The sequence below is a fragment of the Leucopleurus acutus genome, assembly GCF_964270905.1.
Source record: "Leucopleurus acutus genome assembly, chromosome: 15".
Taxonomy (NCBI): domain Eukaryota; kingdom Metazoa; phylum Chordata; class Mammalia; order Artiodactyla; family Delphinidae; genus Leucopleurus; species Leucopleurus acutus.
Window position 1 is genome coordinate 88,372,940 of NC_139157.1, and position 26,565 is coordinate 88,399,504.

General features: G+C 37.2%; 1 protein-coding gene across 4 annotated transcripts in view; it reads right to left on the reverse strand.

Annotated features, from left to right (window-relative positions):
• PHF3 (PHD finger protein 3) overlaps positions 1-26,565 on the reverse strand; it is a 105,181-nt gene that overhangs the window by 30,636 nt on the left and 47,980 nt on the right. For 3 of the 4 annotated variants that reach the window (XM_082855470.1, XM_082855471.1, XM_082855469.1), the window contains 5 exons: positions 21,454-21,615; positions 11,802-13,554; positions 5,852-6,161; positions 3,103-3,286; positions 72-219 (listed from right to left, as the gene is read on the reverse strand). In XM_082855470.1, coding sequence (XP_082711596.1) covers positions 72-219; positions 3,103-3,286; positions 5,852-6,161; positions 11,802-13,554; positions 21,454-21,615 — 2,557 coding nt within the window. Of the gene's footprint in view, positions 1-71; positions 220-3,102; positions 3,287-5,851; positions 6,162-11,801; positions 13,555-21,453; positions 21,616-22,518; positions 22,708-26,565 lie in introns of those variants that run through there. The other variant, XM_082855472.1, reaches the window with a different exon arrangement.

The window sequence follows — 26,565 nt, forward strand, 5'->3', positions numbered from 1 at the left end:
AATAATTCAATTATTTTCCAAATACATGAAGCGTATATTATTCAATCTTCTACAATAGCAACGCGTGTTACCTTTTCATAAGAATATCTTTGAGAGAATGCCGGACGCTCTGTCGGATCTGGTCTGTGGAAGGCTTGGAGGCAAGAGCCGCCGGAGGATGTGCACCAGGGGGGCCCTTTTCGGTTTTCTTCTTCTTTGTCTCTTGCTTCTCATGAGCACCTAATTTAAATAAATACCAAAACTCACTAAATTGCTTTTAAAAAGATATTTTCCTTTTTAATGCACAATGTAAGTGGACTGATTAAAAATCACTATTTTAAAATCATAAGATCAGACTCCATATTCCACACTGAAATATTCCTGACATTGAAATTCTAATCTATGTATGATGACAGATGATAACTAAACTTATTGTAGTGGGTCACTGTGCAATATATACATATATCAAATCATTACATTGTACAACTGAAACTAATATTATATGTCAATTATACCTCAATAAGAAAAAAAAGTTCTAAATGAATTTTAATTAGAAATTAAGTGAGTAAAAAGTGGTCCTAATGCTATAAAATGTATATACCCCTTTCCCATATTAGATAATGGTTTTTAGAGCTACTTTTCATATATATATATATATATATATATGAAATATATACACCTGTAAAAAACTTTAGAAAAATTGATCTGAACTTATTAGGTGTGCAGATAATGTAATGTCCTTACTAATACCACAAAATTGATGAATCTCCTCTGGTTTTAAAACAATTGTGTTAATTTGAATGTTAAGCTTTTCAAATGATTTTTCATTCCATCATTACTAATTTATGCACATCTTCAGAATCTCAGTGTCCTACAAACTCCTCATTCCAACAATTCTTAAATCGATCATATTTTTACCATTCATGTCCTCACTTTCCCACACAACCAACTTTGGCCAGGTAGCCCAACACCTGCCATTCCGTTGCAGCCTGAACATCTTAATTCTCTCTCCTTTTAACATCAGCATTGGCAAAAACCACAACCTGGTGAAAGCTAACTTTTATCCTTCACCCAAATAGCCAACAAACAGCTGAAGGTAACTGGAGAAAGTAAGCACTGGTGCTGACAGATCTCACTTTAAATTTACAACCACAAATCTCAAGTAGAGAGCTCAATCTGCCACCCTAACCCTATTAAACTGTCTGAGTAAATTTGCTCTCCCACTTTCCAAAAATGTAGTTTATGCTTTTTCTCCTTTCTTCTCAAACCAATGATACCTCCAACTTGGACCTCATTTGATTTTCTCACTTCATATTTCACTGAGGAAGCAAAGCAGTGTCAGCTATTTTCCCATCACCAAACCTACTAACATACCTCATGTGTCCCCGCTCCTTCCACATGCAGCTTTCCCCACTGTTACAATGCATCAGCCGTCCTTTCCTATGACCAACCCCTCCAGGAGAATCCTATTCCCCTCTGATCTCTTCATGGATTTTGAACCTCAACTATCGCCTCTCTCTGTCGCCCACATCATCAAATTCTCTCGCTATTGGATCATTCCCATTAGTCTTACAAACACGCTATAATATCTCTTTAAAGAGAAATCCTGACCTCATATCCACCTCTAGCCACTACACCATTTCTGTTCCCTTTAACAGCAAAATTCCTTCAGAGTTATTCATAATCACTATCTCCAGTTCCTCACCCTCCATCCTTCCACACACCACTGTAACTGGCTTTTGTCCCCACTGCTCCACCAAAACAACTGTCTAGACAGCACCTGACACAATTGATCATCACCTCCTTCTTGGAACTTCACCTGACTTCCAGGCCACCATGGTCTCTTAGTTCTCTTACCTCAAAGGCCATCTCTTCGTCTCCTTTGCTGGATCCTCTCTTCCTCCCAAGTTCTAATTGCTGACGTACCCCAAGGCCTCTGCTTCTGCCCCTTCATTACCAAACTCTCTCTGTAGCTCTTTATATCTAAGTGCTTGATTTAAAATAACACCTATGCACTGACAGATCCCAAATTTATATACCATTGCCCAAAGTCCAGACTCATCTGCCAAAAATTTACTCAAAATATCTCCACTTGGATCTCTAATACCCATCTCAAAGTTAAAATACCCATATTTTTCAATTTTCCTCCCCAATCTCTTTCTCATCTCTGCAAACAGCACCAACACTGATCTAATCACCTCCTAGGTGATTAGAAAGAAGACTAATCACCTAGTCTTCTAGGTGAAGACTCTTCTTTCCTTCACCTACCTACACCTAATCCAACAGCAAGTTCTGCCAAGTCTACTATAAAATATATATGAATCTGACCACCTCCCTCACTGTACCTCTGTTCCAAGCTACCACTCTTTCTTTCCTAGGATACGGCTAAAGACTCCTAACCAGTCTACTCTCCTTCTCTCCTATCCTCCTACAGTCCAGGCTCCACAGAAAACCACAGTGAGCCATCACTCTCTTGTACAAATTCCTCTAAAGGTTCCCCATTATATTGAGAACAAAAAAAAGTAAACTCCTGTCATGGCCTCAAAGTTCCTACATAATTTTGTCTAAACTCACCTTCCACCACCATTCTATCCCTCATGTATTACATTCTAATCATTCCACAGGGATTTTCTTGCTCCTCAAATGCAGAGGCTATCTCCACCTCAAAGCCTTCAGCTTGGCTGTGCCCTCTATGGATTCCTTCCTCCCAAACAACTCTGCATCCCTTAAGATCCCACAGCACATTACCACCTCCATTCTCTCTGAAACAAACTCCCTCCCACTCTCCTTGACCTTGACTCTCTATCCCATTACTCAACTTTTTCTTTATAGTGCCTAAATTCTCTAAAAATAGCACACCATTTTATCTGTCTACCTGTTATCTGTCATTTCCCATTGGTATTTAAGTGCCATGAGGGCAGGGGCCTTATCTTACTAAGTTCATTAGTACTTTCTCAGAATTTGGACCAATAATTCTTATTTCAAGTAGGGTCAATCACCTAAACTGTTTTTCTTGCCTTTAAAATGTAAAAGTTTTTAAATTTCCCTAAATATACTAACTGAAAGTATATGAAATAAAATATAAATACATTAGTATATAGTAATTTCTATTATTCTTACTACCTGGTTTTGAAGCTTTTTCTCCTGTGCAAGTAACAGCTGTAGACTCTTTTGTTATTTTTTCACTTTTTTCTTCTGAGGATCTCCGAGGTAAAACTGGTTGTCCCATCTTTCGAAGAGGAGCTAGCTGCCATTTTTTTATTTCACTATCCCTACAGTCTGATGAGTTTTTGCCTTCACCAGACTCCTAGGAAAAATAGTATTTAATTAATTAGAATGAAAACTACTAAACTATCTTTAAATACAACGCAAGCCTCCTGAGCATGTGGATTGAAAAAATTAGTATGACAAGCTATTAAGATATCAAACATATTCCACTCTTTAGCCCAATAACTGTTTTTTGAAGATATATAAAACTCAATTAACTGCAAAAAGGACCTTCACCGTTTCATCCAAAATCCATTTGTTAAGCACCTATTTTCTGCAGAACACATAACAGTCTGTAATGGGGAACTAAAAAACATTGAGAAATAATGGCATTAGAAAGAAAATTAGGTATAAGATAGTAAGGGTCCTCTTCGTCGGCTGCAGATATGAAAAAAAGAGGGGGGGATTGTGGAGAAATCAATTATCTGTATTTTTTACTACTTTCTAGAACAAATGAAGTCACATTTACCTATAAATGTATCAAATTCTCAGTGTACCTATTGGCAATTTTAACTCCTATAAGGTAGAACAAACCATCAGGACATCTACTATTTTTGTCCTAATTATAACCCACAAAGAACTACAAATGAAACCAGAATTGTGAGACCCTTGGGAGTTAATTAATCACATCATACCAGTCTCCACTGGTGGGGAAATGGTTGAAAATCGCCTGCCAATATGCAGGGGACACGGGTTTGAGCTCTGGTCTGGGAAGATCCCACATGCCGCGGAGCAACTAAGCCCGTGCGCCACAACTACTGAAGCCCGTGAGCCTAGAGCCTGTGCCCCACAACAAGAGAAGCCACCGCAATGAGAAGCCCATGCACCGCAATGAAGAGTAGCCCCCGCTCGCCCAAACTAGAGAAAAGCCCGTGCACAGCAACAAAGACCCAACTCAGTCAAAAAATAAATAAAATAAATAAATTTATAAAAACAAAAAATCACATCATACCAGTGAGAAGAATACTTGTGTATAGAAATATAATGATAGTTTTTAAGAAGATAGAGTATATACAAAAAATCGATTTTCTCTAGACTGGGAATCCTATAATTTTTTAATTTACTTGTTTATTTTCTACCTCTCCAACTAGACTTACTTGAGAGCAGGAACATTTTTCAATCAGTCATACATACTCAAATCTGGTACCATGCTTGGCACACAATAGGAACTCAATAAATGGTTCAACATAAAATCTAGGGATAAGAAGTGATATTTAAAAAGCAGATTCCATCAACTAAAATCAGAGTAGTCAAATAAGATTCAACAGTTCAGTATCAAAAAGAAAAGAAAAGAAAAGCAGTAATCACTTGGTTCATGTATTTATTTACAATATCAGACTAACCTCAGTTCCTTTTCTGATACAGAGACTGGATAGAGGGGTTTCTCAAAACATTCACCATGTTAATGTTTTATAATGTCTTTTTAGACAAGATGGAGATAACTCAACTGAATGACTAAACAATGAGCTGTATTTCTGAATGGCCAAGAAATTGTACCCAAGAAATGATGATCAGAAGTTAACAGAACCTTTCCAAAGGCTTGCTATAAACTGTTTTCAATGGCGCTCTCAGTTCTATATTATCAATTACTTTGGTGCTAATCAAATCAACAGAAAAAGTAATAGTAAATATCAGAAGAACATAATCTGATTCTCAGCAAGTCTTGGCAGACAGGAAACGTTGGATGGCACAAGGATCTGGCAAACTGGAACTTAATCCAGATTTATCACATAAGGAGTGTCCCAAGAACTGAGTTTGTAAATAATGGAAATGGCTTTAGAAAAAACATGCTTATGTTCTTCAATCTGAATGGTCGAATTAAAATATTTCCAAGGTTCCTAATTTATGTTCGTTGTGTTTTGGAATATTATACTTGACCATCCACATATATTTGTTTCAGTGTTTCCTCCCTAGCACTACCTACAAGAATAACAAATCAATGATTAGAAAAATCACAGGAAATAAAAAAGTAGACAATGAAAATAAAATTTAATCAGATAAAGTGCTGTGTCCTTTGTACATTTCTCCTGTAATCGACTAATATCTTGAAATTTCTATTTAGAAAATACTTTAACAAGGTAGTTGAAAATGTAAGATGAGGGAAAACTGACAACTTTTTAAAAGGCCACATTTTAAGAGAAACATTATGAGATACGGGTTCCAAGCAAATACTGGAACAAAAATCAAAAGAACTAAGATTACTTTTCCTTACAGAGAACTCTTTCACTTGAAAATAATAATGCCAAATGTGGTTTTATGGATTCATAGATATTTACGGACTGAAAAGCTTTTTAGAAAAACTTCTCAGCAAGCACAATTTATACCTACCACCACAAAATCTCACACACATTCTACCACAGAAAATGCAAGTACCAAACTAGAGACTAGAAATAGCACAAAAGACTGTAAGAAATAAGATCTGCGTATTTTGAAGATGTCACTACCTGGTTTCACCAAGCCTGACAAAACATTTTAAGTAAAAACCCATTTTTACTGAAAAATAAATGTGAAAATGTACACAACAGTGAAATCTAAAGAGAAATTTCAAATTCGCAAGTCAGCCCGAAGTTCTTAAATAAAAATAATGCATTAATGAGAGGCTCACCCGTTTCAAAATTTTGACCTTGTGCTTCACTGTATCATCTATATATTTGGTTTTGTCATTTGTTGTAGTGTGCTTTGATAACCAAAGCTTTTCATATTCCATTGCTTTATCTTCACTATGGACTTCAACTTTAGCCTGGTTTCCCAAAATATCTGGATCTACTATTTCAGTCTTTTTATCTTCTTCGGCACAACATTTCACACACACATATTCTTTGTCTTCCTCTCCCATTTGCTGTGCTTGAGAAAGACTTAACCCAACACAATCACCATGAAACCAGTCATCACATCTCCCACAGCCAACCATAAACCTGGAGAGAAAAAAAAAAAGAACACTTTGATTCGATACATTTTCTTAAAAGCCAATGCTGAGTGAGCCTAAACTGAATTTTTAATATTTTTCCAGTATTTTGCATGTTTTCTGTCTTTACCCATTCTATCAGTTCAACATGGAGTTTTCAAAGAACATTCTATGAAAATGGAACTTTTAAGAAGTCAAACATTTCCCCTCTAATATGAGTGAGAAAATACTGGGGGGGGGCGGGGAGGGGGACACATAAGGATAAAAATATAGGGCAACTGACCTTTGTCAGCATACTGTATAGAATAACAATGTATAGAATAATAGTATTTCTCCACTGAGAAGGGTGATAAACTGTGATAATCTGATCACAGACAATCCATCCAAGTTACAACTACATTTACCACATAGACTTGAAATCATACATAAAACTGGAGTCACTTATCCAACTAATCTTTTTAAATAACAAAGAGAAAAACCAGATGCAACAAAAATGCAACTCAAAACTAACTAAGTGGAGCCTCACAAATTGTTCCTTATTAACCACCTTAACTATATATATATATAACTATTCTTTGAGCTCAAAATATTCTGGTTCATAGTGTCACAATGATTTAGCTGAAGGATCTTTTATGTACTTCTGAGGATGGGCTTCCGTACTACTTGACCTTGTACTTTAGATAATAAACTTGTTTTGCCAAATAATGACCAAATTATATCAACATGAAGATATTACTATTCAGGGTGAATTTTTTTTTAAATTTCCAAACGATCTCCTTATATTTTCCCTTTACTGCATTTTATCTAAGAAATAATTTCACTAACCAATGAAAAAGTCCAAGGACAGATTTATGACTCTAAAGAGTTTGTTTAACTTAGAAAGAATATCTGGAATTATTTTAGAATAAAATAGCAAAACAGATATATAAACAGCAATTTGAGGGTGAAATTACCTTTTTCACATACTTTTCAACCCATTATTAAGAAAATGACAAAGCTCACTTAATCACGTTTAACATTTTCCTTTTTTCTTCCTCAGGTTAGTAATTCATGGTATGTTTGAAAGATTTAGGAGAATTTAAGTATATTCTTTAATGATCTAAAGACTTTGTGCTGATTTCGATAAGAACAGTGGCACCAGCAACAGTGACCAAAGTCCTTTTAAAAACCTATCCAACAGGAAGATGTTAAAGGTAATTAATATACTGGGTGATACGGCCAACCCTCTCTAAATATACCAGTGGTCCTGTTTTAACGTAGAAACTGTAAGAATCAGAACACTGAGTTTCAAACCTTACAGGATATCTTGAAAAAGTCACGCCAAATACCCACCCCCTCAATTGTAGACCACTCTATTCTTCTTCCTCTCTCATGTGCCTTTCCACTGTGCATCAACCACTGCCGTGCACCAAGGAAACTTGACTTCTTCATGTCTACAATTCACCATTCTTTACCCTAACTGGCGATGCCTGTGCTACCTTTTTCAGATAAGTCATTTCCTCAATGGTTCATTTTAAAACTTAAAACAAATTCATTAAAAAAAAAAAAACCTCATGCCTTAAGTAAAAATAAATAAAAACACAGAATATTTTGGATTCATAGCCCTAGTGAGAAAACTTTCCAACAATGTGGTATTTGTCTACAAGACAGAAATGATTTCTCTAGGTTTGGGAGACTTTAGATGGGTCCATGCATGTTTCAGTGATACAGATCATACAGCCAACAGAAAAATATGACGTTTGAAAAATACAGATACTTAAAAGTTCTTCTATTTCAGATTGCAAAGTTGTAAGAACTCCTATTTCTTGAAAGCAACTATCTAGGCTGAATTTTTTTGAATTATTGAAGGAAAGCTAATGTGATTTCCCATCTCAGCTATATTAATAATTTCTTCAAAGCAAGCCTGGAATAGTTTCAATAGGACACATACTATGACCATGGCTATGCTTTTGCCCCAAATCCAAATCTAACAAACCCATTAGGAAACTTCAAATCTTTATTCAACCAGCATAGAGTCATTTTATGATGTGGAATGTATTCATTATATCACCATGCCCCCAGTTTATTTATGGAAATGTCTCCTCAAACTTGAGAAGCTCTGAAAAACAAACCTCAAAACTACAGTGCCATCCAGACGTACCTTAATAATAAGATTTTATATAAAAAATAATGCAGTTAAAATTTTGAGAAATCAAAACAAAAAATGACATTGATAAAAATAATTACATGTCCTAGGGGAAAATGTAATTGATTCACTTGAAAGTGAAACTGGAAAATTTCAGAAAAGGAAATATTACCAGTACTATGAACTTTATTAAGTGGCCTATCACTAAAAGAGAAGATACACTGTCTTCCCTTTTCATATTACATCTCATGGCTTAAAAAGGGAGAGGGAGTATGGACGAAATAGCTAACATAATTACCCTCCCATTTTCTGCTCTGTCCTTGAAGTTCTGATTACCAAAAGGCAAAATCACTCAAAGATAAGACTATAACCCAGGTGTTAAATATTTCACTAAAAAAAATTAATGTGTGGTAAAAGATTAACTCTGAATTAACTGGACCAAGTCAGCATGAAATCAGTTAAATGGAAAAGTTCAGAAATATTTATGTTTTGTTCTCCTACTGTTATACATTCATTCACAAAATTTTAAATCCTACTATAATTTAAACCTAATTTAAAATGTAATCTTAATTCTAATCTTCTTGGCACAAACCAAAATATATTCTTAGAAAATTTTCAAGTTTCTTCAAAGTAAACCACAAAAGCAACATTGAGAATTCCTGTTCTTAAAAAGTCATGTCACAAATTCACTAACAATGGAGCTGTTACAAGATGAGCCGTTAAGTTCTGATAAGTGGTTCCTTTAAGTAGCAACTAAGACTGTATTACTGTGAATGTATATGTACTCACTCTTTTCTAGGGTAAAATGATTTTATTCCACAGAAACATTAAATCATTGTTTTTGTCACTAACAGTCTAGTCTGCAGAGAAAAGTACTTTTCTATCAAACTCTTAAACTCCTGAGAAAAACCAGAATCACTTTCTCTAAGAGAAAATTTCCTTCTCAGAAAAAGGTTTCTTGTTTGAGTATAAAGCTATGACTCCATTACACTAAGGATATTTTTTTGTTTCTAAATTTCATCCAATGAACTAATCTTCTACAACTGGGCAAGAAAGTATAATACAAACTGAAGATACAAATGTCATCTGGAGAGGCAGGGAAATACTAGAAACTACAAGGTAGGTATTATGAAAAGACTAAGACTTCTTCCTTCCAAAACGTCAACTGGCTTATGTTTAAAAGACGTTCAAAGATAAGTATTTTTAAAAAGTATTAAATAGTATGGCTTTTAAAGTAATGAATATACCTTAGCTACAAGGCTGAATCAGGAAAATAAATGGAAGCCAAAACAACAGCATGAAGTGTAAACTGTGAGGCAGTCAATGCCTACTGTCTTTAGGATACATACAGAAGTTGCTTATGGTCGAATATTACATTTGGCCATGCCATGAATGAATCCGTATTTAAAAATATAATTTCCAACTGGAAGCACATACAGGAAGCTAACCTCAGTTGCAACACATGTAAAATGCTGAAGAGTTATAAAATCATCTTTACAGAAGTAAATTTGTCACAAGTGCTAAAAAAATGTATTAACAAATAGCTTTCAATGAATGTAGCTGGCGCATGAGATCAAAGATATGGATGAAAGTTATTTCCACATATGTCCTTCCTAATAAATTCATATTCTCACACATGGATTAAACTAGGAAAACTACATGCTGCGTGACAGGTGCATTTTTTGAGTAACCTCAATATATACAAGCAGAGTGCATCAAAGAAGTAGTGAAGGCTAGTTAATATGTAAAGAAAAAAACAATCAATTACTTAGGCTTCTTTATTCACAAAATTGAATGTGAAATGCTGCTTCCAAAATTGATAGTTTCCAGTATTATTACATATTATTCATGTCGATTACATAGGGTAAACTCAAAATCCCTACACATCTAATATTCTATGTCATTTTCCAGCCTGGGGCAAAGAAACTCTAGGTTTTATAGGTTAGATCCAAAAGGCAGCCTTAGGTAAAAAACAATGGGACTTAAGAATCTTCATTTTAGGAAAATAACTGATATTGGGGAAGTGACAGTCATCATTCAAAAGCCTGGGCAAACTCCTGAGGATCACGCCATCATAACAGAAGTTTATCTCCAAAAAAGTTACATTATAATATGTCTTCCAACTCTAGGCCAAAGTTTCATTTCAGAAACTCACTCAGTTTAAGGCTCCTATTTCATACTCTGACAACATGTCAGTATGATGGTTTTTAGAAGATGCTGGCAAAGAAAAAAGGGCTAACTTAAAAGAGCACTTACAAGGACCATCCAGCCCTTAATTCTCTTAGGCCCACTTGAGAATATTTGAATAAGGTGTTTTAAACAAAAAAGCATAATAAACAGCACAAAAGTGAGGGCAAATGTAGCACTATATTCAAACAAGTCACAAGTTTTAAAAACTGGAATATGCTGTTATAAAGCAACCACTGACACTAAAAATAGGCCATGGGCTGAATCACAAATGAAAAAACCCCTTGACATGAAAGTTATCTTTTACAGAATAGACCCAAGAACTCCCAACCACACCCTCCATACCAAAATAATGTGTTACACCGCACTGCACTAAACTGTCCCTCCCTAAGGAGTTTCATTTTCATGTAATCTAATTGTGCTGGGAAATCGTTCTAACATTTACTTTCATGAGTAAAGATAATATTACAATGTGCAAGTTACAGTGTTCTTTTATCATATCAATGTTGATAGAAGTTCCAACAGCAATCTCAAAACTTGAACAGGATAATCTTGTAGCTGGAAACTCCACTTCACCTCTTGTTCTCTTTTTCTCAAAAAGCTAGCAAATAAAAAATACATGGGCGGGGAGGGTGGCAGTGTCATAAAACTATAGAATACTGAATCCTAAGGAAAGAATGACAACGGCAGTGCTATAAAATCACTTCCTAAAACATTAGAATTCACAGGAAACCTAAATCACTAGAACATTCAAAATACATGTTTCACTCCATTCCATGTTACATACAAAATTCCCTTGCGCCATTTAACAGTTGTTTTAGCTATCAAATTTCATTCTAAGGTCAAGTTTGATAGTTATGAAGCAGTGGTATTAAGTCATAGTAAGTGTGCTTCATTTGAAAGTATATATGTAGAATTTCCATTATGCCCTTCACAATTTATTACCAGTTCTTCTCAAGCCAAACAAAGTAATATATAACCTACAGACCCAAAGCACTATAACAATTTTCTGATTTTTTTTTTTTAAGATGCAATGACTAAATTACACTAACTGGTCACAATGATAAAACATTTCCATATACACCAGCTTTTGGTCAGACTATGTGTTTTAAAGTTTCTAGGGTGGCATATTTGCAAATTCAGTGGCTCCATCTTACTATCATATATCCGGGATTGATGAGGGGTTTCTGTTTGTGCAAAAGTCTTTGTATGTTAAATAATCTCTTTCTATAAAAAATTCTCATACTAATCCCACCCTAAAAAAAAAGCAATTTCTCTTTAATGTACATATCACATATACATACACACACACACACACACACACACACACACACACACCTGTTGCCATGTGGTTTTTTGCAAAACCCACACTGCTTGCTGGGAGTCCAGATATATTTGCTTTCAAATGAAGAGCTATGATCTGAGCCTTCCCGTTTTACAGTAGCTATATTATCTGGAATGAACAACGGTGGCTCATCCAAAGAAAAACTTTTGCTGCTTCTTCTTTGACGGGGTTGTAGGTTCTTCTCAGGTTTTTTTAATTTCAATTTATCCTCTTCCTTAAAATGTTCTACACCACCTGTGTGCTCAAGCTCTTCCTTCACATGACTATTGGTTCTCACTGCTGGAGCCGGCTGCTGGGGCTTATGGCACTGTTTCTGGCTGGAATGCAACAAATGTCCAGTTTGTGCAGGATGATGAGGTTCTTTTGAGCAACCAGGGTGACCGTGAGGCTTTTCACTCAAAGAATGAGTTAAGGGTTTGGAAATCTGTACTAAATTTTGATCTTGTGATATCTTTCTGAATACAGAATGAGCCTGATTTTTCACAGATTTAACCCCAGAATTGCAACTCTGAATCTTTGAATCCTTATCAACTTGTTTCTTTCTCACTTTGACTGGCCTATGAAAATTTTGCTTAGATTCTGATTCATCAGCATTTCGCTTCACACTTTTGACATTAACTTTAGTTACGCTATGCATTAATTCATGCTTTGCTCCAACAACTTTTTTCCGAGTATCTGTGGTCATGGTTTGCTTAGAATGAATTACAGGCTTTGTATGTTTGGGTTTTATGTTTTTTGATTCTAAGCAAGAAACACTATTTGACTGGCTGTCTTTGTCATCTTGAAGGTTTGCTGTTTCATGAGACTCCATTTTAATACTTTCAACAATATTCAACTGCTTTGAATTTTGGTCAGATGCATCACAAATAGCATTTTCTAAAATACTACTTTCTGGTTCAAAAGCACTAGTATTAACCACCTCTAAGTTTGATTTATTAAATCTGGTGCCCTCCAACTGCTTATCATCAGACTCTGTGTCTTTACAGTAAGCCACTTCCATTTCACTTCTCTGAAGGGAGTTCTCAGCTTTATCAGCAACTTCCACGCTATCTTTCGATTCCAAACTACATTCATTTACTTCATCCACAGAACCAGACAAACTGACAAGGTTCTTTTCTTTCTCATTTGGGTTTGTACAAGCAGCATTGCCAGAGAAAGCAATGGAAGATGCGGGTTCCTCATTGACACTGTCATCTTCGTGGGGTAATTTCATTGTCTCCTTTGATTCTTGTTCAACTTCTCCTTCTACCTTCATTTCTTCAACAACAGTCCCATCCACTTTACCTGAAATGGAATCGTTCCGTTCGTGTTCTTCTTTACCTGAAAACTTAAACAATGGGCTAACAGTCTTGGCTTTACACTCCATCAGAGTTTCATTTTTCTTTTCTTCAATACTAACACAAGTCTCTGAAAGGAGTGGACAGTTTAACTCATGAGATGGCACATTGTCTTCTCCCTGATTATTACACTTCTGCTCAGAATCCAACCCAGCTTCACCCTTCATTTCCAGACAAGATGCAACGGCTGCTTCGATCTGTCCACTGTGTCGGCGGCCCCTCCTGCTCTCTTTCTGGTGCTCGGGTTTCGGTGACGTACCAATTTCTTCTTTCATCTGACACCTTTCTTGTTGTTTCACCCCTGCTTTAGGGGTGGACACAGTCTTCCCTGATGCCTTTTTTGTGCTATTTAAAGGTGCTGCATTTGAACGCTTGGCAATAGTGCTTTGTCGCAAACTTCTTATTTGTTCTATCACAAGGGAAAAAAATAAATAAAAAAAAACTTAGTTATTTTGCCATGTGTTTTTATTTCAACGCAATTTAGAATACATCACTTCTTTATTCTGAGCTATAAAATTTATTTTCCCATTTCAAAGAAAATGTACTGACATCTATTCATGATGATGGTTACATTTTTTATATACTTATCAAAGTTCTATAATTCTGGGGCAGAAAATAACCTGTATAAAATTCAGACTGATGTTATACTTTACAATAAAAAATATTTTCATCAAGCTTCTTTTCTATGCAAGTAAGCCGGGGGTAAAATCAATGAGGTTCCTTGATATTACTACCCATCTTAAAGCAAGGCTGTCATACAGGTGTAAACATTAAATACCTTTAAGTATATAAAACCAAACAAATTCAGGTGCCAATAAAATCTGAACTAAACCACCTATCACAAACAGGATCTATGTAAGTTTCAAAGCACAGCCTCAAAAGAACTCTAACGTCTTTATGAATGTGCTTCCCTTATATCCATTTTAGCATTCAAGCTATTCCTTGAATAGCTTGAATATTTTAAGAAATGAAATATACACTAGAGTACTAGACACAGATCAACAAAAAGAGAAATTATAATTAAAGAGATTTAAACCAAGAAAATGTATCATAAGGGAAAATGCGGAAAGTATGAAAATAATTTAATAAAGCTTCCCACTTGTAACAATGCTCCTAACAAAGAATCCACTAACTGAGACTTTCCTCCTTTCCTTATCTAGATACATCCTCCAAGGGAAAAAGAAACACAAAGTGAAAAGAAATTGGAAAGAAAGCTAAATAATTCACTAAGAAAAAAAAATAATAATAATTCACTAAGTAAAAAAACAACCCAAAAACTGAAATACAAAATAAGAAGCTATATGCAAGCCTATGCATATCCAATACCTCTGAATCAACTCTGTATGAAAACTGAACATCACAAATTTTTAAAAAGTCTCCTTCCTTTTTAATGCAAAACGCTACTATGCACCAGCATTTAGAACATTTTCCTAATTTGTCACATATCACTGAACCTGTGAAACTCTTACAGAAGGTGTCACAGGTCCTCCTCATTTGTCTCTAACAGTCCTAGTTGATGCTTGTAGTCATGACACTCAAAAGTGTCCCCATCTGGACAATAAATTATACGGTCATCCTATCTTGGAGACCCTTTCTAATTCCCCAGGACTTGGCACAATATTTGGTCATCAGGTAAGTACCCAACAACTTCAAAAACTTACTTAGTGGGGGCTTCCCTGGTGGTGCAGGGGTTAAGAATCTGCCTGCCAATGCAGGGGACACAGGTTTGAGCCCTGGTCCAGGAAGATCCCACATGCCGCGGAGCAACTAAGCCCGTGCGCCACAACTACTGAGCCTGCACTCTAGAGCCCACGAGCCACAACTACTGAGCCCATGTGCTGCAACTACTGAAGCCTGCACTAATAGAGCCCGTGTTCTTCAACAAGACACTGTGATGAGAAGCCCTCACACCGCAATGAAGAGTAGCCCCTGCTCGCCACAACTAGAGAAAGCCCACACGCAGCAATGAAGACCCAATGCAGCCAAAAATAAAAAATAAATTTTTTTTTTTTTTTTAAAAAGGGGGCTCTTCCCTGGTGGCGCAGTGGTTGAGAGTTCGTCCGCCTGCCAATGAAGGGGACGCGGGTTTATGCCGCGGAGCGGCTGGGCCCGTGAGCCACGGCCGCTGAGCCTGCGTGTCTGGAGCCTGTGCTCCGCAACGGGAGAGGCCACAACAGTGAGAGGCCCGCATACCGAAAAAAAAAAAAAACTTACTTACTGGATTATGAACCACTCATGCTCAGATATATAACATTTTAAAATAACTAAAATTTTAATGGTTTGTTATTAATATTTAGATAATTTTTAAAGCTCTGAAGACAGCCTGTAATAATTTATAGCTCTACTATACTTATATGCCCTGAAATAAAATAAATGAAGAACTTTTAACACCCATTACGTAAGTGGTTGATAAATGAACAGCACATTCAACTGTGAAGGTATTCAGATTAAAAATTGTTTTCCAATAGTAATTGATTAACTGACAAAGGATAAAGTAACTCTTTCTCCTCTAACTATAAACTGCCTTAGTTTGAAGCCGGGCGGAATAGGCCAAACGTTACTATTATTTGTCTATAATGTTCATTCTACTCTTTTTGTTTCTCAAAGTCACAAATATATACCAAATAACCGATTTTTTTAAAAACTGAGGAAAAGATGATGAAGTAAATATATGCATCTGAGCTAATAATCCACTTCTCAAAACCGCACATTAGAGCTATGCAAAAGCTATGAACCTAAAAGGAAAGAAAGGACCAATGCCCTAAGAATTTAACGAACCATGCCTGTGTAATGAAGGCACCATTAAAATCCAAAAGGAGGGTTTCAGAGAGCTTCTGAATGGTGAAGTAGAACGCCTCCACGCGCCACAGTGCTTGCTGGACTGAAGTTTCTTTGTTCTTGACCTCACCCTATGAATCTCTTCATCTGGCTGTTGGCTCCTGTGCTTTAATATCTTGGTAATAAACCACTTATCTGAAAGTTTGGGGGACATTAGTTTCTACTGTGACAGTTATTTCCCCTCAGCACGTGACAAATAACAATCAACTGTTTTCCGGCTTCCATTCTTGCTATTAATAAGGCACCTTTCAGTGGAACTGCCGTTCATTTTTTTGCCGTGTGGCTGACAGGATCTCGGTGCTCCGGCCGGGTGTCAGGCCTGTGCCTCTAAGGTGGGAGAGCCAAGTTCAGAACACTGGTCCACCAGAGACCTCCCGACTCCATGTAATATCAAACAGGGAAAGCTCTCCCAGAGATCTCCATCTCAACGCTAAAACCCAGCTCCACTCAACAACCAGCAAGCTACAGTGCTGGACACCCTACGCCAAACAACTAGCAAGACAGGAACACAACCCCACCCATTAGCAGAGAGGCTGCCTAAAATCATATGAAGTTCACAGACACCCCAAAACACACCACCAGACGCAGTCCTGCCCAACAGAAAGACAAGATCTAGCCTCATCCACCAGAACACAGGCAAGAGTACCCTCCACCAGGAAGCCTAGAAAACCCACTGAACCAACCTTAGCCACTGGGGACAGACACCAAAAACAACGGGAACGACGAACCTGCAGCCAGTGAAAACAAGACCCCAAACACAGTAAGTTAAGCAAAATGACAAGACAGAGAAACCCACTGCAGACGAAGGAGCAAGGTAAAAACCAACCAGACCAAACAAATGAAGAGGAAATAGGCACGTTAAGAGGATCAGACACCAGGATCAAGTGGGGTTTATCCCAGGAGTGCAAGGATTCTTCAATATACCTAAATCAATCAATGTGAAACACCATATTAACAAACTGAAGAATAAAAACCATATGATCATCTCAATAGATGCAGAAAGAGCGTTCAACAAAATTCAACACCCATTTATGATTAACACCCTCCAGTAGGTAGGCATAGAGGGAACTTACCTCAACATAATAAAGGCCATATATGACAAACCCACAGCCAACATCGTTCTCAATGGTGAAAAACTGAAACCATTTCCGCTAACATCAGGAACAAGACAAGGTTGCCCACTCTCACCACTATTGTTCAACATAGTTTTGGAAGCTTTAGCCACACCATTGAGAGAAGAAAAAGAAATTAAAGGAATCCAAATTGAAAAATAAGATGTAAAACGGTCACTGTTTGCAGATGACATGATAGTATACATAAAGTATCCCAAAGATGCTACCAGAAAACTACTAAAGCTAATCAATGAATTTCGTAAAGTATCAGGATACAAAATGAATGCACAGAAATCTCTTGCATTCCTATACACTAAAGATGAGAAATCTGAAAGAGAAGTTAAGGAAACACTCCCATTTACCACTGCAACAAAAGGAATAAAATACCTAGGAATAAACTTACCTAAGGAGACAAAAGACCTGTATGCCGAAAACTATAAGGCACTGATGAAAGAAATTAAAGATGATACAGATAGAGAGATATACCATGTTCTTGGATTGGAAGATTCAACATTGTGAAAATGACTCTACTACCCAAAGCAATCTACAGATTCAACGCAATCCCTATCAAACTACCAATGGCATTTTCCACAGAACTAGAACAAAAAAATTCACAATTTGTATGGAAACACAAAAGACCCCAAATAGCCAAAGCAATCTTGAGAAAGAAAAACAGAGCCGGAGGAATCAGGCTCCCTGACTTCAGACTATACTAAAAAGGCACAGTAATCAAGACAGAATGGTACTGGCACAAAAACAGAAATACAGATCAATGGAACAGGATGGAAAACCCAGAGATAAACCCATGCACATATGGTCACCTTATCTTTGATAAAGGAAGAAAGAATATACAACAGAGAAAAGACAGCCTCTTCAATAAGTGGTGCTGGGAAAACTGAACAGCTACATGTAAAAGAATGAAATTAGAACACTCCCTAACACCATACACAAAAATAAACTCAAAGTGGATTAAAGACCTAAATGTAAAGGCCAGACACTATCAAACTCTTAGAGCAAAATGTAGGCAGAACATTCTGTGACATAAATAACAGCAAGATCCTTTTTGACCCACCTCCTAGAGAAATGGAAATAAAAACAAAAATAAACAAATGGGACCTAATGAAACTTAAAAGCTTTTGCACAGCAAAGGAAACCATAAACGAGATCAAAAGACAACCCTCAGAATAGGAGAAAATATTAGCTAATGAAGCAACAGACAAAGGATTAATCTCCAAAATTCACAAGCAGCTCATGCAGCTCAATATCAAATAAACAAACAACCCAATCCAAAAATGGGCAGAAGACCTAAACAGACATTTCTCCAAAGAAGACATACAGATTGCCAACAAACACATGAAAGGATGCTCAACATCACTAATCACTACAGGAATGCAAATCAAAACTACAGTGAGGTATCACCTCACACCAGTCAGAATGGCCATCATCAAAACATCTACAATAAATGCTGAAGAGGGTTTGGAGAAAAGGGAACCCTCTTGCACTCCTGGTGGGAATGTAAATTGGTACAGCCACTATGGAGAACAGTATGGAGGTTCCTTAAAAAACTAAAAATAGAACTACCATATGACCCAGCAATCCCACTACTAAGCATATACCCTGAGAAAACCATAATTCAAAAAGAGCCACGTACCACAATGTTCACTGCAGCATTATTTACAATAGCCAGGACATGGAAGCAACCTAAGTGTTCGACAGGTGAATAGATAAAGAAGCTGGAATATTACTCAGCCATAAAAAGAAACGAAATTGGGTTAGTTGTAGTGAGGTGGATGGATCTAGAATTTGTCATACAGAGTGAAGTGAGTCAGAAAGAGAAAAACAATACTGTATGCTAACACATATATATGGAATCTAAAAAAAAAAAAAGAAAAAATGAAGAACCTAGATTCAGGACAGGAATAAAAATGCAGACGTAGAGAACGGACTTGAGGACATGGGGAGGGGGAAGGGTAAGCTGCGAGGAACTGAGAGAGTGGCATGAACTTATACACACTACCAAATGCAACATAGATAGCTAGTGGGAAGCCGCCACATAGCACAGGGAGATCAGCTCGGTTCTTTGTGACCACCTGGAGGGGTGGGATAGGGAGGGTGGGAAGGAGACACAAAAGGGAGGACATATGAGGACATATGTATATGTATAGCTGATTCACTTTGTTATACAGCAGAGACTAACACACCATTGTAAAGCAATTATACTCCAATAAAGACATTAAATTTTTTTTTAATTTAAAAAGTAAAATAAAGGAAAGAAAGGGCAGGAGAAGAGAAAACACTGACAATTTTGGAAGCCAAACAAAAGATGATCAAGAAGTAACTGATGCAGGACATCCAAAAAAAGATAAACAGTCATCTGGCACTGCTGGCCGAACCAATACCATTAACACCTCAACAGGCTTAGGAACTGGTGATCCCAGATAATTCTAAAGTAGGGAGGAAGGCAGGCAGTTAAAATCAGGATGAGTCGAAAGCTGTTTAAAAAGCAGTCAGACCCCAAGCTCCCTCTCCGCTACTCCATCCGTTGGGCAACTGCCCTTCCCAGGTTGGTTCTAATCGAAGACTGGAGGTTTACTCTTTGGGGAGTGTAAAAACAGAGTTTCTAGACTAAGGAACATCCAGCATAGATAAGAGCAGCAGTAAAGTACACTGAAATCTGTCAGATTATGTGTATTTGTATATACTGAAAGATGAGATGCCCCCATCAGCTTCCCTCAAGGGCTCCAATGATATGCTAACAATCTAACAAGCCTAAAGTCTAACAACAGGAATTCCTCCAAAGAGTAATACAGCCAGATTACCATAGAGTGATGCTCATAGTTGACAAAACGTTAAACACTGAGCAAGCTATCAATGATCAGACATTTAGCAAAGTCTCTGAGCATGAAAGATAGAACCAAAAAAAGAAAAAAAAGACTAAGAAACCTTTAAAACACTGTAAGTATCTTATGAAAGACAACATAAGATACTGCATGCATGAAACAAGACCAAAATGCTACAAAAAGGACTATTCCCAGAACAAAAAAAGAACATTCAGAATTTGATGAAAAAGTTGAAGGATAAACATGAGAAAATTTCAACAAGTAGAGGAAGAACACAAGAGGTGGAAAGATGAAGAAAATGGAAGTGCCAGTCCCTGCTATCTAATACTTGAATAACAGGAGTTCCAGGAAGCAAGAGTTGACAAAATAAAGAGGAAAATAATCAATGAAATAATTCAAGAGATATTCCCAGAACTGAAAATGGAGCATCACTTTCAAATTTCTGAGGAAAAACAATTTCCAACCTTGAATTTCATGTTCAATCAGACCATAATTCCAATGTGAGACCATACTAAATACATTTGCAAACATACAAGGTTTCAAAACTATATATCCATATTCCTTTTTCTCATAAAAGTACTAGAAGAGGTATGTCACCAAACGAAGGAGCTACTTCAAAGAAAAGTAAACAGAAACTGCAATACAGAACACAATCTTCAGAAGAATAGTAAGAGCTCTCTGGACAACAGCCATGCATCTGACTTATACAGAACTAACACAACAGTGCACACGGAAGCAGATCAGAAGGGCCCCAGAGACACTTCCTCAATAAGATGAAAATGACAGAACACCTGACATGCACAAATATCTTTAAGAAAGATTCAGACAACTGGCAGAGTAGTTGGGGTGGAATTACTGATACATACACTGAAAACTGTGTGTGCGAATGCATAAAACTCTAAGCAAATGAACAATAAAATCAATTATTAAATCAGAAAGACAAAAAGTTGTATAGGAAAAGCGACTATAGTTCACTAAATGGGTCACCACTAGCAGCATATTGAGTCACAATAACGTAAGTAATTACTACTGATCTTACAAAATTATATATCAGAAAGATGAGAAAGTGTTCTTTTGTGTGATGGGGGAACAAGAGGAGGAAAGAATGCTAACTTCACCATCCAGAATGGGAAATCAATGAACAATGAAATCATCAGAATAATCAAGCAGTAGCAAGATACATATGTTACTTAGAGACATGGAAGTAAATACCAAAAAATTAACAAAACCAGATGAAAGCGGTAATAGTAGTTTCCTCTGGGGAAAGGGAAATAAGTAGTAGGATGGCAAGTATTGGAAACTCATAGAACTAGTCAACTCTTTAAATCATGTGAATGTGTAATTTCAATAAAAATTTTTAAAAATCATACCAACAAATTGATACAATCTCAAAATTGATTATCAAAATGCTCAGATTAGCAAACACCAAGAAACTACTATCACTGCTCAGCAACTTTACAACCTATCACACCTGTCCCTACACTTGATTTTCTAGCTAGTCCTCTCTGGAAGGATTACCTTGTGCCATTAAACGAGGTGATTTTCTTGGTGATCTCACTGAATTTTCTTCTACTTTGTCCCTCAAATTCCTGTTAGGTAAAATCAGTTCTTCTTCATCAATGGTATCATTGCCACTTTCTTTTACAACTCCTTCATCCATAATATCGTCAAGACCAACAACTAGAAAGAAAAACAAAAAAACAAAATTTTTTGAAAATATTGGTGATGTTAAGTATTTAAAGGCAGTACAGAAAACACTGTGAAACAGTTTAATGTAATACCAAGTAGTCCTGAAAATCTAGGTCTACTCCTAAAATGTGATACTGCCACTACCAAGCACGCAGTTCAGTTTTACAAACTTCTACCGTATGAGGCAGCTAGTCAAAGAGAAGATTAGTTGTAATTCTTCTTGATTTGACCTCCACTATCACTCACTGTCATTTATCATTCACTGTACCTTTGTGAACATCATAAGCAGCTATACCTGGATACTTAATTATCCCAATTGGTTAAAGTAGTACAAAAAAGAGTAAATACCCTGAAAAGCTTATGATTCTAGGTTCATGCTAGAACCAAAAGATTCTAGTTCTAACTGTAATCTATTCCTTGAAGACTTTATGCTACATGTGTGAGAGTAACGGAGATATACTCTTAAGTTGTAGCAAGCACACACACACGCACACACACAGAAATGAAAAACATAATATAACTTCCCCTCCCCCAAATGCTAGGGAAAATAGGTGTTTAAATAGAACTATACAATTAAATTACCTTCCCCTAGTCAAAAGAGAGATAGAGTCATTCATTTAACAGCAGGGGAGGGGGCATGGAAAAGGACTGGGGAACACTATATTTATATTATCAACAGGCTTATTTCTGTATCTAACAGATGTCACTTAACTAGCTGACATACAGCAATTCTAAATGTGCAGTTGTATGAAATCTTGTAAAAAGAATGTGATTATTTAGATCATACGTCCTTGTTTCAAGTCTCTGCTAAAACATTTAAATAAAACCTGACTAAGTCCCTTAACCTCTCTAGTTTATCTCTTAAATGAGAATAACAATACCTGTCCTACCTACCTCACAGGGCTGTTGTGAGGATCAAGTGAGATGATGTATGAGAACTCACTTTGTAAACTTTAGAGCACTACACAAATGTTAGTTATTATCTTCATCCTAGGGGTTAGGAGGAACCTCAAGAAGTTATCTAGTCCTCATCTTTGTATCCAAGTAGAACTTCATTTAAGAGTTCAACAAGATAGTGGTCTATCCTAAAATTTAAAGAGAACAAAATTCTTTATAAATATACTTTCAAATGGTACAATCTTTTCGAAGAGCAATTTGACAACAATCACAAAACTGCTTATATACTTTGACCAATATATTATAAAGTATAGATGAGAGAATAAATTATGAAAAAAAATTTTCTGGCTAGAAAACAGTGTGATCCTTGTTAGTAACAGACAAATGAAATGTTGTATAGGTACATTTAGACAAAAATGATTAGCAGGAAACAGATGAAAATTTTAACAATAGCTATTCTATAAAAGATAAGTATTCTTTTTTCCTATCTTGCATATTTCCTGCTATATGCATGGAATTACACTCAAAAACAGAGTCCATGCTTTTAATCACTACGCTATAGGCACTAAAAGCTTAGAGAAGAAGAATGTATCTTAGGAAAATTCATCAGGACTCATTTAAGATATAATTAGGGGAAACAGGTGGGGCGTTCGGTTAGACGGCTACTCCGATGGAATACTTATGCTGCCACACATTCACACACATTCTCAAAGAATTTTTAACATTAGATTAATAGTTCCACCACGTTCATTTTAAAAAGCGAAAGTTATGCATTATATGCATTACAAGTATGCAGAGACAGAAATGGATGGGGAAAGGCACCACAGTGTTATCAATGACCATCTAGTGGTTAGGTGGGGTAAAGAATTGGGGTTTTTTTTAATCACTGTTATACTGTCTCTGTGTTTTCCACATTTTCTACAATAAACATGAGTTTTGTATTGTAATCAGGAGAGAAAGTAATAATTCAAAAAACAGTCCAGGAGAAAGGTAATTAAAATCTGATTGACAGTGTTCGTTGGCAGGGAGTAAAAAGGTGTGCTACGAATTTTAGGGCTATATTGCAAAGCAGAATCAACAGGATTCAGCAAAGCCAAATCCAAAGGTCAATTGTTAGATTTTATCTTATTCCACTTCCTGGCAGCAGCTGACACAGCTGACCCCTCACCCTTTCCTGAATCCCTTCTCCTCACTTAACCTCTGAAATCACACGCTCCTCCCTCACGAGCTACTTCTGCTCAACACCCTTTATGGAGCTCTTCCTGCAGCGATCACACAGGACAGGACCTGAGGGCTCCGTACTCCCACCTACCCTTTATACGCACTCCACCCTCCCTAAATGATCCCACCCAGTCAATCTATACAAGCGTGACTCCCCGCAGTTAAACTTCCGCAGCCCCAAGCTCACACTGGACCTCTGGAAGAGTGTAATTTGACCTGTCCACTAGGTTGTCTACCAGGCATCTCAAGGTTAACAAATAGAAAATAAACACTGATTCCACCCATTCCCCCTCCCCTCAGTAAAACTGTCCTAAGAGAGCCCCAGTAATGGAAACTCCATTCAACCAGCTCCTCTCTCCTCATATCCCACATCCAAGAGGTCTGCTCAAGCTGCTAGTTCTATCTACAGAGCACACCACCCGCCTGATCACCACTGATCACCTCCACAGCTCACATTCTACTCCACATCACCATCTTCTCCCACCAAAACTACTTTAAGTCTCCTAGTGTCCCACGTTCCTCTATGGCCACCTCCTATACACACATGCACACACACAGTTTATTCTCCACACAGTCATAACTATATTTTAGAGTCTTCTAAAATATAAAGTTGTATCACGTTACCATTCTTCTGACAAGACCCTCCAGACCCTTACGAACACACTCAGATGTATGTTAAAATCCTAGCCAGGGTCTCCAGGGTCCTAAGAAGGGCTTCCCCCACCAAATTCCCTGACTTCTCTCCTACCACTGACTCACTGTGCTCCAGTCACACTGGTCTCTCCGGAACACCTCAGGGTCATTTCACTTGATCGTCCTCTGCCTGGAGCGCTCTCCTCCCAGACAGCCACATGGCTCACTCTCCCGCTTTGTTCAGGTTTCACTCAAAATCGACCTTCTCACAGAAACCTTTCCTGAGGATCTTATCCAAAACAGCATTCTCCCACCACTGCCTCCTGACCCTTAGCATATTTTATCCTTTAAAATGTGTTTCACTATCCAATAGAACATGTAATTTTCCACTAGAATGTAATCTCTACAATCCAGGGACTTTGTCTCTTATTCACCACTGAAACTCCAGAACCCAGAGTCATAGTGGCTACTCCAGAAACACTTGCTAAATAAAAGAATTAGCGGAAACAAGGGACCTGGAAAATTTAAACTTTGATGATCGAGAGAGAAATGTTTCAATTAACTGAAAGAGAGAAGTTAGAAAGAATAAATTTGAAAGTAAGGTAATGACTTAACTTTCTGAATGTTAGTGACATGAAAAAAAAGAGCAGGCAAAAGAAGTATCAAAGTTAACACACCATCACAAAAGAAGGGTAAGGAGAATTTCAGGGATCGGCAAGGTTAACTGCTACAGAGAGAACAAAGGAAGGAGAAAAATCCACTAACGTGAAACACAGAAGCAGAGGACCAGATGACAAGAGGGTAAAAAGTGAGTAAGTGAAGAATGACAATGGCAGTTTCTCTTTCATTTATTTTCAAGAAATTTAAGGGTAAAAGAAAATGAAGACCATCGGCTGAAGGAAGTTAAAGGGATGAAAGATGATTTTTCTGTGTAAGTAAAAGAAATGGGGGGGCGGGGGAGGGGAGGTGGTATAGAGTCCCCTCCACACAAAAGAGGGAGTGAGGGAAGGAGAAGGGCGAGAGAATGGGCAAAGAGGGAAGAGGACAGTGAGAACGGAGGAGGGAAAAAGCAAGAGATCTGAGCATCTTCCACTGCTGGAAATAACTCTGGGAGCTGAGGGATGCCTGAGGCCTCAGTAGCTCAAAACCTATTAAGTCAACAACCTACAATTAGAACACTTAAGACTGCATGTGAGATGCTTCTCAGAAGTGAGGTTTCCGAGAATGGCATCTTCTTTGTACTCCTGCAGCTCCTGGCAATATGTTTCCTTCATCTCAGAAAGTCACCCTGACATTAAATCAAGCTCTAATACTGTCTCCAACATTTCCAGGGCTCTCAAGCAGAAGTAGGCCCCCAACAACCAAAGCAACTACTTAACCTAGCTGTGCCTCAAATTCTTCTATAAAATGGAGATCACACTAGCAGTCAGAGGGGCGCTGCGATGATTAAATCAGTGTGTGTGAAGGGCTTGGAACAGAACCTGGCACTTAGAAAATGCTGACTTCTGTTCAGTCTCCCCCATCATGGACCCCACCATCAACATTTATGTATTCTTTTTCCCTTACTTTTTTCCCTCAACTCCTCCCAGAACAAATCAACCATTAAAAAAACTACCTGAAATTTCTTTCTTCTAATCCATTTATTTGATTAAAGTAATTCAGAGTACAGAATGAATTATCTCTGGCAAAACCCTCCCAATTAGGTATTTACGTTTTAAATCGTTCAACTTCCACTTCACTTAACTTTCGTAGCTTCCACTAAGAAAATGAACAGAAAGAAGTGAAGGAGAATCTGTGGTCTTTTCAAAACACTGCTTATTCTCAGGGACCTCCCACATCTGCCCCTCCCACTGCTACAGGCAAACTAAGATTCAGTATTTGATTTCCAGTTTTTAAAAAAGTGGCCAGTCCTACTCAACACATCCACTAAAAAGGGAATTTGGGGTTATCAAAAAAGAAAAAAAAAAGCAACGGCCTGAATTATGTAGGAGGCAAGCGTGATAATGTGGGAAAACAATATGTTTTTCCTCCCTCCCACATTTCAGAATTAGGTGTCATTCCCATTTTGAAATTCTGGCACAAAATCTGTAATCATACTCAGAATCTCCTTGAGCCTGAATTTAGATCACATTAAAACTCCCATCCTCACCTACAAATGGCCCTCCTTAAATCTGCTGAGTCAGGCCTATG